This window comes from Leptopilina heterotoma, unplaced genomic scaffold (assembly GCF_015476425.1).
Source record: "Leptopilina heterotoma isolate Lh14 unplaced genomic scaffold, ASM1547642v1 Lhet_171, whole genome shotgun sequence".
Taxonomy (NCBI): domain Eukaryota; kingdom Metazoa; phylum Arthropoda; class Insecta; order Hymenoptera; family Figitidae; genus Leptopilina; species Leptopilina heterotoma.
Genome location: NW_025110887.1, coordinates 773,285 through 794,206, shown reverse-complemented (window position 1 = coordinate 794,206; position 20,922 = coordinate 773,285). Strand labels below are relative to the sequence as shown.

Sequence of the window (20,922 nt, the reverse complement as noted above, 5' to 3'; positions counted from 1 at the left end):
ACAAATTATTTCATTTGCGAGAAATAAAGGAACTTGCAGAAAGATTAGATTTCAAAATAAAATCAAATATAACAATTTTAATCAAACCAATTATACTTTTACTATAAAATAAATAGGAAAAAAAAAATGCAGTAAATGGAAAAGCTGTAGAAATTTTAAACTCCGACTCTCTCAGACAATTTTCCCTGCAACCTTTCATTTTCCAACTAACAATTTTCCTTTAATTTTTTTTGGGGAGAATTTCTTTTTTTTTTATTTTTGGACTTTTCTGTTTTAACACAGAATCAAAATTTAGAATCACATATTATAAGAGAATAAGTATTTTCTTGATTCCATTTCCATTTTTTTTATGCGTATTCCATGCAAGTTACAAGGAATATTCCGCGGTGGCGATGAAAAATAATCACTAATTTAAAAATGGAATTAGAATCGGGAAAGAAAGGAAAATATTTTTCCTTATATGCTTTTCCTTATTTCATCTTATTTTTTTTGTATGCAAATGAATAAAATATCAGTTATGAATTAATTGGTTTATAATGCTCTCCAATTTGTCTCCAAGAATAATCTAATTATTCATAAAAAAAAAAAAAAAAAATATTTTTCTAGTGGCAATATAAACAATAGATTATTAACATTAAAAAAAAAAAATATCGCAACTCCAATTTTATTCTATCAAAAAAAAAAACAGTTGAAAAGAAACCTGTCATTTGGAATTCATAAATATCTAATTTTATAAATTTAAAATTTTTGCAATTTTAATTTAAAATTTCTTTGATTCCTAAAAAAAAGGGTGTGATTTAAATTTTATAATTGTTTTCTTATTTCCTCTATTAAATGCAAGAAAGTATTTGTCATCATTCTTCATGTATCGAGTTACAAAGAACGACCATGACTCTTTAAACGCGAGTATACTGGGTCACATCATTACGTCCTTGTAATTAGAATCTTCCGCATAATTTTAAGAAATACTCAAATACAACTAATAGTAAATAACAATCTGTTAAATTATCTTTTTTTTATTTCAACTTTTTTTCTCTCTCTTGAAAATTAATATTTCAATACAATACAACTAAAAATTTATTTTTATTTTTTTTTACTAACAGTTAATAAATGTCTTTTATTAATGGAAAAGAAAAACAGTTACAAAAAAAAAAAATTAAAATATTTGTGATTCTTTCAAAGGATTTAAGAATCATGATAAATCAAAACATCAACCTCGAAATAAAATTAAGTCAATTAAATTGTAATATCGGCTAAACTGTAAATAAGTTTTTTTTATATTATAAATAATAATCGATAAGTAAATAAATATAAATGAAAGTAAAACTTAATTATTTAATAAAGATAATATGATCAACAAATATAATTAAGGATTTTCAAAAATAATAGACATGATAATAACACTAGCTATCTAAGTCCAGGTGGATGGCTAGTTTATATTATTTCTACAATCACTAATTAAATTATAATTATAAATTTAATAAATTAAGTAAAAATAAAAAAAAATAAAAATATATATATATAGTAGAATTCTTAGGATAGAAGTTTTAGCATATAAAAAAAAAATATATGTGTAAATAAAATTATAACAAACAATAATAAAAAAAATTATTATTAATATAATTATTATCATTTAGAAGAAAAAAAAAAAAGCTAAATAAGTAATTTAACAAAAGTGAATTTATAAAATGTTATTTTAATTTATTCCTATATGTAAATAATTGAATTTAGTTAAAAATAAGTTTTATTAAAATTATAGTTAAACGATATGATTTTTAGCATTAATTGCAATTAATTTTCAACATTTTTATTTTATTAATTTCCCAATTAATAAATTTTCAACAATAACAATAAGATGTACAATATAAAAATATTAAATTTATTAATACAATAAATAATATGCTATGTATTAGTAATGATAACACAATAATTAACTAATTAATTATTTCTAATATTTAAGAATATTATAATATGTTTAACATGTAGATTTAGTAATGAAATAATTACATTAACAAATAAACAGATTAATAAACAATTATAAATAAAATTTATTTAAGTAAAATAAATAAATAATTAATGATTTAATGTTATGGTTATAAATAATATTTAATAAATATGGTATTAAAAATATATGCATATTACTAAACAAATAATTGTCTCTTGACCTTGCATTTTTTTTTAATTTTAGATCATAATCAACAAAACAAAATTTGAAGCTTTTAATTGTACTTATTTAAATATATATATGAGAAATAATTGATTTTAGTTAAAATAAAATCTAGTAATATGACCCTAGCCGTTATTGACATATTTGTTTGGATATTAAAAATTTAAAGGTTGTCGTAATTGGTTGTTGGTTGTTGTTTTTGTTTTTCTCTTGCATCATAATTATTTTTATATTAAAATCTAGAATTTTATTCCCTCTCTTAAATCATAACTAATCAAAATTGGTATGACGTTAATTATTATCGAACAATTTGTTTCATTTTAAGATAGTATTAAACCTTAATTTTCTTAAAGTTTTAAATGATTTGATGGATTCTTAACAAATAATTTCAAATCTAGAAAGACCTCTTTAAAACAAATGAATAAATAAGTTAAATGAGAAAAGTTACAATTTATATACTAATGTGTGTACTAACATAAAGACGTGGGATCATGAATTAAACACGTCAGCAGAATTGCAAAAATAAAAGAGACTACTATATTTATTTCAAGAATTCACCTGAAGGTTACACTAGAATACTTGAATGTCAATTCTTATAAAATACATTAATATAGTTCCACAATTTTTTTTTGTGTTGTTTAAAGTTTCGTTAAAATAAGACATTGATATAAAATAATTTTTATTGCTTATTTAATACTTATAAAACACGTTGCCTGATTATACATGTCCCAGCCAACCTTATTTTAACACCCCAACCAAACGGTGTTCAATTCCACAGCCCATCTCTAAAAAAAAAAGGGGAGAGAAAGCAACATTAAAGAAAGAAAAACTCGTATATTAATTTTTCAAGTAGTTAGTATATTTGTTACTCACTGTTTCCCAGCGATGACGCAATAAGGTTAATTCTTCCCAATCTTTTTCATACTCCTGTATAAAAATCAATTCAATCGCCGGGTTTACAGGGCGGTATCCCCGACGCCGTGGAATTGCATAAATATGACAATAATCGCTGAAATAGAACAGAAAGTAAGGTACAAATATATATAGATTAACATTTTATTAAAATAAATGTAATATTAAATTGATTTTTTTTTTCTCTCGATTTTTGGGGGACGTGTATAGAGTGTTTTTCTTTTGCCTTTTGTGTGCGTCTTCCAGGGGTCGGTTGAGTTAATTTATTAAATAATTGTGGAAGAATTTACTAAATATTTAATAAACGTATTACTTACAATTGGGAGATATTTACGCCCAACGGACCAATGACTTTCTCCATTTGCTCTGATTGCGGAATGGCAATCACTGATGGAAATATGAATGACGAGGGACACCAATAATTCCTCGTCTCATAACGTTGTCCCCATACCCAACGATATTCTTGTGTCCAAGTGTAATCCTCTTGGGCACAGGGAGTCCCTTTGGACGCCTCTTCGTCCAAGGGCCAACAATAATGCCAATCAGCCCTAGGAGGTGCCTCTTTCCAGTGTGAGACAGTTACATGAACACTAAAAAAAATTTCAGTTTGTGTCTTATACATATTGTAATAATGGAAATGATCTATTAACCATAAAATTGATTTCCTTTAAATCATGTTCTTAATCGTTATCAGAAAATAATTTTTTGTAAAGCTTTTAGAAATAATTATCTTGTTTATAAATGGTTTAACAATTAATAATAATAATAAAAAAAAAAATTTTTTTTATTTATTAATCCTAACGAAATATTAACAATCTTGGACAATTATGATAATATAACTAAATTACAATTACTAATAAAATACTTATAGTAAAAGAAATCAAAAAAAAAAAAGAGAAAAAAAAAAAAAATTTTTTTTTTGCTAAATGGTTGTTTTGAGAATATAAATGTTTAACTTCATTAAGGACAAATGTGAATTCAAAATAATAAAACCAGAACTTGTTAGTAAATTATACCTCGGTTTTCAGAACTAATTTAATTAATGCTTTAATTTTTTTTTACAAACATCAAATAGAAAGAGAACATAAGTAAACTTACCCACGTTCGCCATTCCGGATTCTGGTTTGCAGCTTCTGTTGAATTTCTGCTTGTTTAAATGACAGCAAAGAATCACTATCAGTCACATTATTTCGAACTAACTCCAATGCAGTCATTGCAGCGGAAAATTCAAATACATTTACACTTTCCATTTTTATTATTATTCTTTTCTCACCTTCTTGTTTGAGAACTCTTTCAGTACTAAAAGGATGTAACGATAATGCGCTTCAAGTTGGGGCTCAGGATCATATTTTTGCAACACGGCAGAAATTTTCTTCTCGAAATCTTAGTATTCAACAATATATAAAGAACATATAATATATACACATCCACTCTTTTAATATCATTATTTAAAATTGCTTAAATTTTATCTCCTTTTCTATTCTGGAAACAAATTTACAGGAATATTCCGCGGTGGCGAAAAAGAAATGTATAAATTTCGATTAAAATATAATTTTTATTAATAATCTTATTGCTCCTTTATATTCTTTTCTCCTCAAAATTTAAAATCAATTTTAATTAATTAAATTAATAATTAATATTTTTTATGACTTCTTTTCCACCTTTGTTATAAAGGTTATGAAAGAAAGTAGTCAATTATTTATAGCAATTTTGCCGCCTGCATTTGAGAGAATTAAGGATGGGTCAAACTAATGGTCATTTTTTTTAAATTAGGGGACACTTACGGAAAGGCAGGTAAAGGTTACTTGGTGTTACATCATAATCATCCCCGCATAAAAGTACCGTGATTACAAATACCCTATAAAGATGAGTGATTAAAAGAATGACTTTTCTCATTTCTTTCTCTTGTATGATGAAAATAACGCGCTAAAATAAGTAATTTTAATAACACAATGTAAATGAAATTTAATCTCATCAAATATATTAAATTTGGAGTATTCTTTGAGACAAAATGGAGAGCTATGTTTTTATTTGCAATATATCTTTTTTTTAATATTTTTTTTATATAACAGGAATGTTGTTTATTTTATAATAAATAATATTCTTGCCTCTCAACGTGACGAATACAATTAACGAATACAACATAACGAAACGTGACTCACTGAAAACTCTGAACATAACCTAACAATATAAGACAAAATTCATAAAGCATTTTTAATTTGTAGCAGGAATTATCCGCGGTGGTGATGTAAACATCACTTTTAACCGTGGATGAATCTTGATACTTTTTGTGCCCAATTTCAGACCAAAGTTATAAATATATATATATAATCAGTTAATATTCACAGTTGACCAAGACATACATACGAATACATGAAAACAACTAAGAAATTCCTGACAAGTAATAACAAAATAATGGTTGCCAATTTTAACCATTATTTTCCACTGAAACTATTATTAACAATTTTTGTCTAAATTTTAGGTCTAAATAAAATTGATGACGCAACTTCTATTCCCAATTTGACAGACATAATTTCGAATATTTATATTCAGATGAATGAGAAAATCAAGGGCCAATTCAACAAAATTTAAAAAAAAAACCAGAAGTGGATCGTCATCAGTCACTCAAAACCCACTGGTGAAGGAGTCCTTTTCTTCTTCTTTCCTTTTTTTTTATCAACGAACCTAATTCGATTGCTATTTGGTAAATGAGACAAGATAACACACCTCAAATAAATGTATCTTTCTTTTCTGATAGATAGTAGATAACACAATGAGACAAAAATTCTCTTATTCTTATTTTATTTATATGTTAAACATTTAAAATTCGTTCGACGTGTGTTATCAGTTAAAATGGAAAATTAATGTTTTCGCATCTAAATTACTAAATTATTTGTCTAAATTAAATTCAATTATTTCACGTAAACAATATTGTAAATCTTATAAAATTTTCCAGACTAAAATATAAATTATTTAGAAAGGGGTATAAACTTAAAATACACATACTAAAAAAAAAACAATTATTAAAATCATCCTCTTTCTAAATAAATAAATAAACTTCTCCGATGCCTTAAATTTACAGTATAACCTGCCGAAGTGCAACTCGATATTTTTAATTTTTTTTTGGTACAACAGAATTTATAAAATTATTTTATAATTCAATTTTTATGGTATTTTACAACATTTCAAAACTAAGTGAAAATGATTCTTGTTGGACATTATTAATTATAAAAACTATTTAAAGTAGCGTTGCATTCCGACAGGTCCGATTGTAATCGTTTTAGAGAAAACATAAGATTGTAATCTTGAATCGATGAATGTATTTTATATTATGTATTAAGGATGAGAGTAATGATTTTCTTTAAGTTAAGGTATCCTGTTATAAAGCATTGAGTGTTCATTTTAAACTTCCACTGGTAAAATGGATAGGTTAAACAAAATTAGTGATATACTTAATTTAAGGTGGATCTTTACTGTTTTTGTATGTGTGATTTTGAAAACATGCATGAGATAAATGTTTCTCTTTAACACAGATGATTAACAAACAAATAAACAAAAATCAAATTGTTATTCAAAGCTCACATTCAACTATTGTTCTACGATAAAACTACAAATTTAAATATAAAAGAAAAACATTTATCACATGAAGTATTTATGCGTTTCCTGAAAGACATGAAACTTATGTCATAACCCAAGTTCATTTTCATTGCGACTTGTTTTCGGGGACGAAAAACGGAATTTCCACGGTGGTTTGTTACGCCACATTATCGTAACAAAAATTTTACAAAAATTTTATATTCTATTTATTATTAATTAAAAGTAATTAATGAAATGCATGCTTAGCATTTTGAAATCGCGCAGAAAATGAACTCGGTTCAAAGACCGTAAGCCTTTTCTTCCGTCTGAAAGTACTATTTCAGCAATTAAATTGTTTTATTTTCATGACTTTCAGGTAAATCAATTAATCAAGGGCTATCATTTTTATTATTTTTATGATTCAAGAAACAACAACTACATAAGCAAATGAGTGTGTGTGTATACGTGTATATATATATATATATATATATATATATATGTTGCCTATTTTATTTAAAATAAAATGTAAAGGAAAAATTATTAACTATATTAGAATTAAAATAATAAAATACAATATATATATGTATATATATATATATATATATATACACGAAGAATAGACGTGAGGCTACACTCAACGCGTTGAGTGAAGACTTCCCGCGCTCCCCACGCTCCCCTTGACATTGTGCGAGAGAGAAAGAAGATTGTGTATAGCATCGAAGCGTTCTCTCTCAGGCATATTGTTCTTACAGAGTATTGCGTACTCTTTCTGTCCTGTAGCTCTTTCTCCCTCTTACCAATGGCGAATACTATTGTAATCGTCTTTTAAAAATTAAAATGCATCTTTTAATTCTTTAAATCTTTAAATACAGGGTGAATGATGGCCCAACCTTAATTAAAAATATTTATACAATTAACAATTATACGATATATAAAGATGGGAACGTTTAGGCTATTATTATTATTAATTCTATTATTATTTCTTTTCTTTCAAAAATATAATTTATCTCTCGTTTCCCTGTACCAACCTAGCTTATAAACCTTGCCCGCCATAAATTGCAAACTTGCGGAAGATTCCAATGCACATTAAAATAATTATTGACAAATGATTTAACGTTGGAATTGTAACAACCTTTTTTTAGGGTTACAAAATAGAATGGAATTTCTATTTTGAAATGTCCATTATTTCCAACTTACATTAATCCTATTTTAAGAGATTAATTAAAAAAAAAATAAAATAAATAAATAAACAAATTAAAAATTGTTTCAATAATTAAAAGAATATTAAAAAGAAAATATTCTTTCTAAGAATACAAGAAAAAGGAATTTATTTCAACATAGTGCAATGAACCGATTCCACAAAATGCAAGTTCAGCAATTTTGGCATGGCAACAGGACCAACGCCCTGTCCCCACCTTTCCATATTTCTTAAGGAAGTAAAACTATATAAGCTCATTAATTAGATATCTAAATTGTTCAGTTCGGTTGCCGCGACCCCCAGAGGCTAGACTCTGGCATCGGTGTAAAAGAAATTTCTTAAATCCTATAACGTTCCCGTCCGATACCGAGGATCCGAATTAATTGTGTGCTTACACGAATAATTCGGTCGGACGAAAATAAAAATACAAATTACTCCGAAGTCCACGGAGGCCATTTTCAAAATTTGAGAACAGTACGGTTTCCCACAGCACAGAGACTTGAACTCTGTCGGATTAAAATTTTTTTTAAATTTCCTATAACGTTCCCGTCCGGTATACAGGATCCAAATTGATTGTATGCTTATACAAGCAATTTGGCCGGACGTAAAATAAAATTTTAAACACCTCGAAATCCGCGGGGTCGTCTCAAAAATTAAAATAGTGGGGAAATAAATTTAATAAAAATCCTTTCTTGTCAAAAGACCGGCCGGTTTCGGTTGTTGCCGCGTCCGCCCTGTTTTAATGGTTTGAGGAATTAACTTAGGAAATTGATTAAAGAAAATAGGGCCATCTCAAAAGCCCACGGTGTTTAAATATATTAATAATTATAATATATTTAATTACAAAATATTTTCTGTTTATAACAATTTTTCAAGGACAATAAATAGTGCGTATTGTGAAATCTTCGCCCGTCGGCAGAAATTCTGGCGGTAGACTTAAGGTTCCAGAACGGGTAAGTAATTGTATCGTTCTGGTTAGTTTTACCCCATCCTCCTTTCTTTTATTGTTTGAGAGGCGGATGGATCCTTTCTTTAATTTACAATAATAAATCATAACTATTATTCTTAATTTTCTTTCTATTTAATTTCTTATATTTCTCCTTACCCCCCCCCCCCCCCCCTCCTTAATTAATTTCTGAATTTTCGGCAACTAGGAAACACGAATCCCAGTAAGATAAACAGAGCTCACGCTCTGGCAGTTTGAATTCCTCCAACAAACTGGAAAATAGGGCCATCTCAAAAGCCCAAAATAATCATTATAGTTAAATCAACTATATTAATTATTTAAATATTTTCTCGTTCGTAACAAACAAAAATTTTCCCATAATTTGAAGGTACATTTTTTAAAAAAAAGTGTAAAAGGGGAATTTTCGGAATTAGCGGTTCAAGTAGCCTTTGGGCTTGAGCGTAAAATCGTTATGCGATCTTGACCGGCAGATGATTATCAAAGATTATATATTTACAAGTTGGCTTCATAAGGCCTTTTGTTGCTTATCAACTTTCCATTATTATTTTCCTTTTAGCCAAGGAGACCAGAGTGAAAGTGTATAACATGAGACAATAATTACTCGCGCAAGCACAATTAACTGCGGTTGCGGTTTCCAATCGCACCAAAACTGATCTCCGTATTTGACTGTCAATTGCACTAATTATTACAGACACCTGCCGCCAAATGCGATTTTTATCAGGTAAAAAGGAGAACAATGATAAACGTTCGCCACTTATGAAAATTATTTGCATCTTGTAAAATTAATAATTTATAACGTGTTTATTAATTAGTAGTCGAAGTATTATTATATGGGGCGAATTTAAAATTGAATGAAACAAAGTTACCTACTAGAGAGCACATAATATTGCAGCATCATTGCGTCAATGCTACTATGCAATGTTGCTGCAAGTTTTATATGTCCCACCTTCGCAACATTGCACAGTAACATTTTTGCAACATTTTATGGAATGGTTGCAATGTACAATGTTACACGGAGAAAAAAGAAATGTTAAAATAACTAACGATAACCTTGTTAGCCAGTTGAAGTTAAATATAACATTGAAAACAGTAAAAATTAATACCCGCTATATGTTAATTATATTTTTTTATGTACTAATTACAATTAAAATTCAGTTAAAATAATAACTTCATACTGTAAACAAGTTGTTCATTTCATGACCATTTAGCTTCCTCAACATATAAAATATAAATTCGTGACGTAATTCACTTACAAAATTCTAGCAAACTCCATCTAAACATATGTATAAAATTAAATTTATCCCATAAAATCGGGAACATACACACACATTCATACAAACATTTATCAATTTTGTTTAAAAATAAAAAATTTATATTAATTTATTTTTATAACAATGTTTTTTTTATGTTTAAAACTTTATTCTAATTTTAATCAAACATTATCATAAATAAATGATTTATAGATTCTAGTAATTTCACAGGAAAAAAAAAGTCTGACTCCGTTTACACCTTAAATTCAGCCCATGTATTTCACATAAGTCTGTCCTTGTTTAATGGGGCTGACTCCGTTTACACCTTAAATTCAGCCTCGAAAACAGGCTAAAAGTAAAACTTTTTTTTTAGTGTGTTGTCGACAGTATGAAGTATGAGTGTGTATTGTAAAGAGTGGGGACGAGTTCACAGTTCTTTAAAACTAAAGCATAAGCAGGTGTGGTCAGATTAATTAGTCGCTACTCAAAGTGATAGCACGTTTGTCTTCCAATAAGGCTCAGTGAAGAATTGGAAGGATTGATTATCTCCAAGTTTTGTACTTTTACTTGTTAAATAAATAAAGTAGAGTTGGCTCTCAGTTGAGTAACCAACTCACCAAAAATAATAATATTAGTTGTTTCTTACGGCGACAACATAATTGGTGGCAGCGCTAGGATATTCAAAAATTTTTGGAAGTTCATCCAGATTTTGAGTATCCAGAACCCAGAGTTAGTTCCAGATAAACAAAGTGATTATCTAAAGTGAACGAGAAAGTAAAGAAAAAGCAGAGATCTACAGAGTGATATCCAGAGTTATCCAGATCTACAGAGAGGTATCCAGAGAGTTATCCAGATCTACAGAGAGGTATCCAGAGTTATCCAGATCTACAGAGTGATATCCAGATCTACAGAGAGGTATCCAGAGAGTTATCCAGATCTACAGAGAGGTATCCAGAGTTATCCAGAGAGTTATCCAAATCTACGAAGCAGAGTTCGAGATTATCCAGAACTACGATCCAGACCAACAGTAAGGTATATAAAAGAAAATTACGAATCTTTAGAACAAGAGTATAAGTCCACTTTACGTACGTTGAACGGCGACCTTCATAGGGTGTGGCTAAGTTTGTTTTAAAGCGTTGGTATACTCCGTGATTTTATGAGTATTGCCATCGACAATAAACTAAAAAAATGAATTTCATATTCTTGTGTACTCCTTGTAGCAGGATTGCAAGAAATAAAATTTTAAATTAGAAAACGCGAACGGATATAAAATAAAAATTGTACGAAACGATATAGGAAATTTATAAAATTAAACTGGATTTAAATTCATATAGAGAAAGTAGGGAAAACGAAACAATAGACACAGACAGTTCATCCCTTTCAATATCACTGACTGACAGACTAAAATTAGACAATATTCTAAACATCATGCCAGAAACATCAAGTGCTTCAAATGACCATTTGCAAAATATTCTTGCAAAAATGGAGAGATTCGAAACGAGATTAGTAGCGATGGAACAACCAGTTAGAAGAGAGGAAGGTTTACCCTTAAATGAAAACGAATTAAATAGCGATCACGAAGAATTAGAAGAAGTTACAGAATATGATTTTGGGAAAAGCATAAAATTAGTACCAGAATTTAACGGAAGCGGTTTAGAAAATTTCATTCATCTAATAAGATTATCTAAAAGAAAAACGAAAAGAAATGAAAGATTAACATTACTGCATGCAATAATTGCACAAAAATTAGTAGGAAGAGCAGCAAATACAATTAGAGCAGATGCAGTTAAAACCTTTGCCGATTTTTTTGAGAGATTAAGAATTTTATTTGGAGAAAAAGATAGTTTAGAATCACTTCAAAGGGCTCGCGATTCATGTATAATGGGCAAAAATGAAGGTTTAGAGTCATTCACCTCAAGATTTATGCAGTGTCAGGATAAAATCAGGCAGTCTATAGATAGTATGAATATAACACCTCAAGAAACTTTCGTAAGACAGGAAATAGAAACAAATGCAAGTGTCAGCACATTCTTAAGAAATATACGTGAAGAATTTGAAATTAGAATCCGTCCTCAGAAACCGAAAACGCTGAATGAATGTTTTAATATTGCCTCAGAAATTAACGTGAATTTGAAAGATAAAAGAAGAATTGACAATTTTACCAGAAACCCAAGAAATGAAAACCCAGTACCAACACCAAGATTTAGCAAACCGAGAAATTTAGAAAAATGCAACCATTGTAAAAATTTAGGACATACAGAGGATGTTTGTAGAGGAAAATTAAAAGGTTTACCACCACGTCAAGAAAAAACTCAAAATTTTCAGTCACGACCAATCAACACCAAACCACCAGACCGAGTGCAGCTAAGCGAAGAATTTTCTTTATCGGAGAACCCGCTAAGCACGACTTTCCACCGATACCAAGAGAACGAAGAAGACACGACACACCTATTGTGGCTTTAAAATTTGATAAGTTAGCATCAGGAAAATTTGTAGTTGATACAGGATCGAATATATCAATTATAAAAGAAAGTATGATAGAAGGGAAAAACTTTAAAAAATACGCGCCTCATAATGTTTTAACAATCGAAAACAATCCTATAATGTTCGAATATTCTATTTGTTTAAAACTTTACGGTAAAGAATCAGTTTTTCAAGTTACAAAAGATGAAAATGCATTTAGAGAAAACGGTTTAATTGGAATGAATTTACTTTACGATCAAAAATTTAAAATGGATTTACAAAAAGGTATTTTAAAATTAGGACCTAAAATACTTTATCCGCAATCTAGTGCAAACAAGAGAGATAAAATCTGTTTTACTAATTTTAAAGGAAGATATTCAGCAATTACAAAATATGATTATGAAATTATTTATAAGAAAGGAATTGCTAACACAAACGCTGACGCCTTATCGCGAATTCCAAGGGTTCAGATGACAACAGATGGTACAAATGACACGTTAGAACAGCAGAACTGGCCTACTACAGGTGTAAACGAAAAAAATAAGAACATGGAAATAGATACGCAAACAGAAGACGACAATTCAATAATTGATGACGAAAATAAAAACGAAAATATGGAAATAGATTCACAAACAGAAGAAAGTGATCATAAAATAATTAAAGATGAATTCAAAGTAATAAAGAATATAAAATTGACTACAGATACTAAAGAAGTACAATGGATAAGAGATATACCTCAAAATGAAAATGATGACGCGAATAAAATGCGATTAAAAAGAAACAAAATAGAAGAAACCGGACAGTTAATCATAAGACGAGAATTTGGACCGACAAGGATAAAAGAAATTTGGATCACGAAAGAAAAAACAGAAGAAGATGACAAAATAAAAATTAGTCCTCAGGTGACAAATCAGCAATTAACAGAATTTTTAGAAAAAGAAACTAGAGAAGAAAGATTAAGAATTATTTACGAAGATATAGATGAAAACAAAATATCAAGAATTCTTTGTAAAATATGGAAAGGCGGTGATAAGGAAATATATTTGATAAAGAAACACATTGAAAGAAATAGAAGAAAAATTATAGCAGAAGCACATAAAAAGGAATAAAAAAATATAAATAATAAAAATATAAAGGAATATTAGGAGGACACTATTCTAAGGATATTACAGTACAGAAGATAAGAAATATGACAAACTGGCCCAACATTACAAAAGATGTTGAAGACTTTATCAAAACATGTGATTTATGTCAACGATTAAAATAAATGGAAGCAATCAGAAATAGCACAATTAAACGAAATACCTTAAATAGATAATGATAACGCAAATGAAATACGATTAAAGAGATGTAAAGTAGTACAAAGAAAAGGATAGTTAATTTTACGACGAAAATTTGAACGTACAAGGATAAAAGAAATATTGATTACAAATATACAAACATAGAAGAAAACAAAGTATAAATAATATTATGACGAATCGGATAATTATGACGAAATGAACCAATAGGATAATAATATGACGACTCGGATATTTAAGTAGGACTGAATGATAAACTATGAATCAATAAGAAAAATATATAACGAAATGAATCAAAAAGGTATCAAGAATATTATGACGAATAGGACATTCCAGTAGGACTATATGATGAAATATAAATGAATCAAGAAAACAAATATAACAAAATAGATCAACACGATATGAAGAATATTACGACGAATAGGATATTAATAAACAAAAGAAATAAATATGACGAAATGGACCAGCATTAGAGTAAATGTTGAAGACTTCAACGGAAGATGCGAATTATATGTCTACACGATTTAAAGAAGATAAAGAAGAGCAAAGATATTATGAAGAAACGAACGTACCAAAAGGATCAGATGGTATAATATTAATGTAAGAAGAGAAACAAAGTATGACGATATGGACAATGACAATGCGATTAAGTATTTGAGTACTTACTTACTTACTAAAGACAATTTGAGAAGAAACGAACGATGACAAAGCAAACCATACATTTTACAAACGAAAACTGAATACGTACCGATTGACAAGACAGACTTAGAAAAATGTAGCACTATAGAAGAATATAAAGTTGTAAGAGAAACGAATCGAGCTATTTAATATATCAAACAGAAAATTGTGACGCGGATTTAAAAAAAATGTTTAACGAAAATTGTCTAAAATCTCCATTATTACTCAGCGATGAAACATTTGTGAAAAACAGCCATAGGTTATATACGTATATTTGTAAAAGAAATAGTTCTAGCTATAGAATGCGAAAAGAATAATTATAATGATAAGAAATTGTGACCCGCGTCTAAAAGGAAGTACGGGCAAAGTCCAGCAAAGTCCATCAAAGTACAGAATAGTATGGGCAAAGTACAGTAAAGTACGGCTAATGAGCGTTTCCCATACTTTGGAATGTGCATGGTTAACAACGATATTTAAAGTACGGGGACAGCTCGGCAAAGTACGGGATCAAGAAAATAGGTTTTTCGGGAATATTTTCGAATAGAGAACTACACCAAAGTTTTTGAGGCCAGTTTTTTAGGAAATATTAAATCAGAAAATTCAAAATCTGAATCATTAGAGTTCGGCAAAGTACGGGAAAGTACAGCAAAGTATGGGAGAGTAAAAAAATAGATTTTTTTATATATTAAATTAGAAAATTTTAAATCTGAATTTTTGGAGTTCGGCAAAGTACAGAAAAGTACAGCAAAGTATGGGAAATTTAAAAATTAGTTTTTCTGTATCCCTTTGCCGAAAATACTGCCTTCCCGGTCTGATTTGGCTCCGGGAATAGCGACTTTTGTGGCCGGCTCGACAGACCCAACGAGCGCTCTGATTGGTTACAAGAATTTCAACACACGTACATGTTAGCATAGCAACCACACAGACACGTTACTTACAGAGCTCACGTTTTGAAAACAACTGACAGTCATCAAAATAATGCATGAAATTTCTTATTTTCTTTTATTATTTTTTAATTATTAAATATTTATTTGTAAAAGAAAATTTCTTGTTTACTATTTTTTAAATTTTACTTCCAATTATTTTTTACTTATAATTTTTTTTTCATGCCCGCCCCGACCAGCTAAGTCTCGGCTTCGCCTTGACTTTGCAAAAGTCGGGCGGGCAACTTATTGAGCTATTTTTTTATTCAAACAATAATTATTTAACGTACTTTCGGCTGGGGATACAGAAAAATTGTATACGACACACGGCCAGAAATTTGGATACCCTAGCGAGCGTGATATATAAAGCCTCGGCCTTATATATCACGCCGGCCAGGAAATCCAACTTTCTGGCCTAGTATCGTAATATACTATTTTTTGATATATTAAATTAGAAAATTTTAAATCTGAATTTTTGGAGTTCGGCAAAGTACGGGAAACTACAGCAAAGTATAGGAAATTTAAAAATTAGTTTTTTTTTTGAAATATTAAATTAGAAAATAAAATTCTGAATTTTAGGAGTTCGGCAAAGTACGGGAAAGTACAGCAAAGTATGGGAGATTTAAAAAATTGATTTTTTTGAAATATTAAATATGAAAATTGAATTTCTGAATTTTTAGAGTTCGGCAAATTACGGGAAAATATAGCAAACTATGGGAGATTTAAAAAATAGATTTTTTTTGAAATATTAATTTAGAAAATAAAATTCTGAATTTTTGGAGTTCGGAAAATTACGGGAAAGTACAGCAAAGTATGGGAAATTTAAAAATTAGTTTTTCTGTATCCCTTTGCCGAAAATACTGCCTTCCCGGTCTGATTTGGCTCCGGGAATAGCGACTTTTGTGGCCGGCTCGACAGACCCAACGAGCGCTCTGATTGGTTACAAGAATTTCAACACACGTACATGTTAGCATAGCAACCACACAGACACGTTACTTACAGAGCTCACGTTTTGAAAACAACTGACAGTCATCAAAATAATGCATGAAATTTCTTATTTTCTTTTATTATTTTTTAATTATTAAATATTTATTTGTAAAAGAAAATTTCTTGTTTACTATTTTTTAAATTTTACTTCCAATTATATTTTACTTATAATTTTTTTTTCATGCCCGCCCCGACCAGCTAAGTCTCGGCTTCGCCTCGACTTTGCAAAAGTCGGGCGGGCAACTTATTGAGCTATTTTTTTATTCAAACAATAATTATTTAACGTACTTTCGGCTGGGGATACAGAAAAATTGTATACGACACACGGCCAGAAATTTGGATACCCTAGCGAGCGTGATATATAAAGCCTCGGCCTTATATATCACGCCGGCCAGGAAATCCAACTTTCTGGCCTAGTATCGTAATATACTAATTTTTTGAAATATTAAATTAGAAAATAAAATTCTGAATTTTTGGAGTTCGGCAAAGTACAGAAAAGTATGGGAAATTTAAAAATTAGTTTTTTTTTGAAATATTAAATTAGAAAATAAAATTCTGAATTTTTGGAGTTCGGCAAAGTACGGGAAAGTACAGCAAAGTATGGGATATTTAAAAAATAGATTTTTTTTGATATATTAAATTAGAAAATTTTAAATCTGAATTTTTGGAGTTCGGCAAAGTACGGGAAACTACAGCAAAGTATAGGAAATTTAAAAATTAGTTTTTTTTGAAATATTAAATTAGAAAATAAAATTCTGAATTTTAGGAGTTCGGCAAAGTACGGGAAAGTACAGCAAAGTATGGGAGATTTAAAAAATTGATTTTTTTGAAATATTAAATATGAAAATTGAATTTCTGAATTTTTAGAGTTCGGCAAATTACGGGAAAATATAGCAAACTATGGGAGATTTAAAAAATAGATTTTTTTTGAAATATTAAATTAGAAAATAAAATTCTGAATTTTTGGAGTTCGGAAAATTACGGTAATGTACAAAAAAATTTCATTCCACACCCTTACCTCCCTGTACTTTGTAAAACATTGACCATCCTGCACACACGGAAACTTAAATTTTTATTTTAATTCTTTAACACACCATTTTATCAAGCAATAGGATTCTTCTACATTTTGACATATTCTTTACCAAAATCCAAAATTCCAAAATTTAATTTTATGAAGTTATATTTTACGAAAAACCATTTATTTACTAGCCCATAGTTTGCTGCACTTTTCCGTACTTTGCCGAACTCTGATATCCAGATTTTAAATTTTCTTATTCAAGATTCTCAAAAAACCCTTTTTTACTCTCCCATACTTTGCTGTACTTTTCTGTACTTTGCCGAACTCCAAAAATTCAGAATTTTATTTTCTAATTTAATATTTCAAAAAAAACTAATTTTTAAATTTCCCATACTTTGCTGTACCTTTCTGTACTTTGCCGAACTCCAAAAATTCAGATTTAAAATTTTCTAATTTAATATTTCAAAAAAAACTAATTTTTAAATTTCCCATACTTTGCTGTACTTTTCTGTACTTTGCCGAACTCCAAAAATTCAGAATTTTATTTTCTAATTTAATATTTCAAAAAAAACTAATTTTTAAATTTCCCATACTTTGCTATACTTTTCTGTACTTTGACGAACTCCAAAAATACAGAATTTTATTTTCTAATTTAATATTTCAAAAAAAAACTAATTTTTAAATTTCCCATACTTTGCTGTACTTTCCCGTACTTTGCCGAACTCCAAAAATTCAGAATTTTATTTTCTAATTTAATATTTCAAAAAAAACTAATTTTTAAATTTCCCATACTTGGCTGTACTTTTCTGTACTTTGCCGAACTCCAAAAATTCAGAATTTTATTTTCTAATTTAATATTTCAAAAAAAAACTAATTTTTAAATTTCCCATACTTTGCTGTACTTTTCTGTACTTTGTCGAACTCCAAAAATTCAGAATTTTATTTTCTAATTTAATATTTCAAAAAAAAACTAATTTTTAAATTTCCCATACTTTGCTGTACTTTTCTGTACTTTGTCGAACTCCAAAAATTCAGAATTTTATTTTCTAATTTAATATTTCAAAAAAAAACTAATTTTTAAATTTCCCATACTTTGCTGTACTTTTCTGTACTTTGTCGAACTCCAAAAATTCAGAATTTTATTTTCTAATTTAATATTTCAAAAAAAAACTAATTTTTAAATTTCCCATATTTTGCTGTACTTTTCTGTACTTTGCCGAACTCCAAAAATTCAGAATTTTAATTTTTATATTTAATATTTCAAAAAAAAAATTTTTTTACTCTCCCATACTTTGCTGTACTTTGATTATTTAATTTTATTAAAATGTTATTGATAATAATTGAATTCCTGCAAAGAATTTTACTATTTATGAAAGTAATTGAATACTTCCAAAGAATGTTATTATTTATGAAAGTAATTGAATGTTTGCGTAGAATTTTATTAAAATTTTCGAAAAAATGAATTGAATTCCTGCAAAGAATTTTACTATTTATGAAAGTAATTGAATACTTCCAAAGAATGTTATTATTTATGAAAGTAATTGAATGTTTGCGTAGAATTTTATTAAAATTTTCGAAAAAATGAATTGTACAGAACAATTTAATTATTTATAAAAATAATTAAAATTTTGATAAGAATTTAAACAAGTTTTTAAATATAATTGAATTTCTGCGAAGAATTTTAATACATTTGAAAATAATTGAGTTGTTTTTTAGAATTTTATAGAAATTTATGAAAATAGCTGAATTCTAGTAAAGGATTCTTTTTAAAAATAATAATAATTGAATTCTTTCGACGAATTTTAATAAAATTTTTAAGAATAATTACATTTTTCCAGTAATTTGATTAAAATTATCTTAAAAATAATCGAAATTCTGCAATGAGTTTTACTATTTATGAAAATAATTGAATATATTGTGAAGAAATTTAAAAAAATAAAATTATAATTATGGTGACTAACTTCCCCTGATTATTTTCAAAAAATTTAAATAAAATTGTTTAATAGAATTTTAAACATATCGATATTATAATCGATATGTTTCAATTTGTAAAAGGAACACAGAAAAATGTTGTCTCACAAAAATCGAGAATTTATTCTGAAATGGTGAATACGGAAAATTTTTTAGAGAAGTTACAAAAAATTACAATATATACCAATATTAATTAGTAAAAAAGAGAAAACTGAGAGACAATTTAAAATTTTGCGATTGTTGAGTAGTTCAACAATTATTCTATCTAAAGTTCAGAAAGTTTCCATTAAATTCATTATAATTTTTATCGAAAACTCTTAGCACACGGAAAACATTTTTTCAGTCAAAGTTCCCAAACTGTACCTGAACGGTGGATATGAGAAAAAGTTAAGGTCTAATTCTGCATTACACTAAAGATGTCCCTGAATTTTTCAAAAATCTGCCGTGAACTTCGAGAATTTCTCCTGCTCTACACAGTAGATTCCTGAAAAGTTCAAGAATTTCTTTAGTGTAATGCAGGTAATCCTTTTTTTTATTCCTTTTTTTTTTAATCAACTTTTTCTCATGTTCTTTTCTCACTGTTCAGGTGTTCAGGTACAGTTCGAGAACTTTCCCTGAAAAATTTTTTCCGTACATTTTTAACCTACGGTTTTGTAGGATTTTCAAAAATTTTTCCGTATCCATAGTTCTGAAATATATTCTTCATTTTATTAATCATGAACATTTTCCCGTATGTACTTTTTCTGTGGTAAGACAGGCAGGTAAATTGCTACCGTGATAATTCTTTAAATCATTCACGCGCGCATCGCGCGCGTAGGATTTTGCTAGTAATATAATAAGATTTAAAAATTTTTTAAATAAAATTTCATTTTTAACAATGTATGTATTGATCAATTTTTATCAAAATTTTTTGTAAGAAACTAGCACTAAATTAACAATTTTTAAGCCTTGTCCGATCGTGGGCAAACGATGGGATCTACTTATTTTAAAATTTTTAATTTTTATATACACAGTGAAAACGGTAGGCCAAACTTGTCATTTGACCAAATCTCAATTTTACACAGAAAGAAGGTTAAGTTTGGAGATATCCTGCCGAGACTAACTTACTCAAACGCCCATTATGCTTCGCATAGGGAGACGAAATAAGCGGATTTGCCTGATTTTTGCAAGCATTCGAAATGTGGTTTCGAATAAGCTTAACAACAAATCCGTCGACTACAGCCAAATCCGCCATCCCGTACAACCTTGCGTTGGATATGTACCACTCGTAACCAGTTTCGGCGCTTCTATACTTTCTGAGACAAGCCCGTAAACAACTACGTTTGAACACTCTAATCTTTTCCATAGTTGAAGGTGCTATTCCGTACCATATCTGGCACCCATAAGTCAGAATGGGCCTCACTATAGAAGCATATATAACATATTATTTTCACTCTCGGCGATAATTTTGAGGAAAAGAACAACTTCTTGTGACTGAAAAAGGCGACTCGTGCCTTTTGCAGTGACTTTTCCAC

General features: G+C 28.5%; 2 protein-coding genes across 2 annotated transcripts; one reads left to right on the top strand and one right to left on the bottom strand.

The window, feature by feature from the left end:
- Positions 1-2,301: 2,301 nt before the first annotated feature.
- Positions 2,302-5,991, bottom strand: LOC122499681. The gene is made up of 4 exons (XM_043608155.1): positions 4,178-5,991; positions 3,397-3,669; positions 3,041-3,176; positions 2,302-2,952 (listed from the first exon to the last, which is right to left on the bottom strand). Exons 1-4 carry the CDS (start codon positions 4,327-4,329, stop codon positions 2,911-2,913), a joined length of 603 nt encoding a protein of 200 aa, XP_043464090.1. The 5' UTR covers positions 4,330-5,991; the 3' UTR covers positions 2,302-2,910.
- Positions 5,992-12,604: 6,613 nt separating this feature from the next.
- On the top strand, positions 12,605-14,163 carry LOC122499678. The gene is made up of 2 exons (XM_043608152.1): positions 12,605-13,628; positions 13,664-14,163. The coding sequence occupies exons 1-2, from the start codon at positions 12,605-12,607 to the stop codon at positions 13,798-13,800; spliced, it is 1,161 nt and encodes a 386-aa protein (XP_043464087.1). The 3' UTR covers positions 13,801-14,163.
- Positions 14,164-20,922: the final 6,759 nt, after the last annotated feature.

What these genes read in the sequence shown, in the direction of transcription:
- LOC122499681 (XM_043608155.1), bottom strand. Translation starts at nt 4,329, where the DNA reads ATGGAAAGTGTAAATGTATTTGAATTTTCCGCTGCAATGACTGCATTG. An exon ending in ATCCGGAATGGCGAACGTGG is followed by an intron (nt 3,670 to 4,177) that starts GTAAGTTTACTT and finishes AATTTTTTTTAG; the next exon opens with TGTTCATGTAACTGTCTCAC. An exon ending in GGCGTAAATATCTCCCAATT is followed by an intron (nt 3,177 to 3,396) that starts GTAAGTAATACG and finishes GTTCTATTTCAG; the next exon opens with CGATTATTGTCATATTTATG.
- LOC122499678 (XM_043608152.1), top strand. Translation starts at nt 12,605, where the DNA reads ATGATAGAAGGGAAAAACTTTAAAAAATACGCGCCTCATAATGTTTTA. An exon ending in AAAAATTATAGCAGAAGCAC is followed by an intron (nt 13,629 to 13,663) that starts ATAAAAAGGAAT and finishes AATAATAAAAAT; the next exon opens with ATAAAGGAATATTAGGAGGA.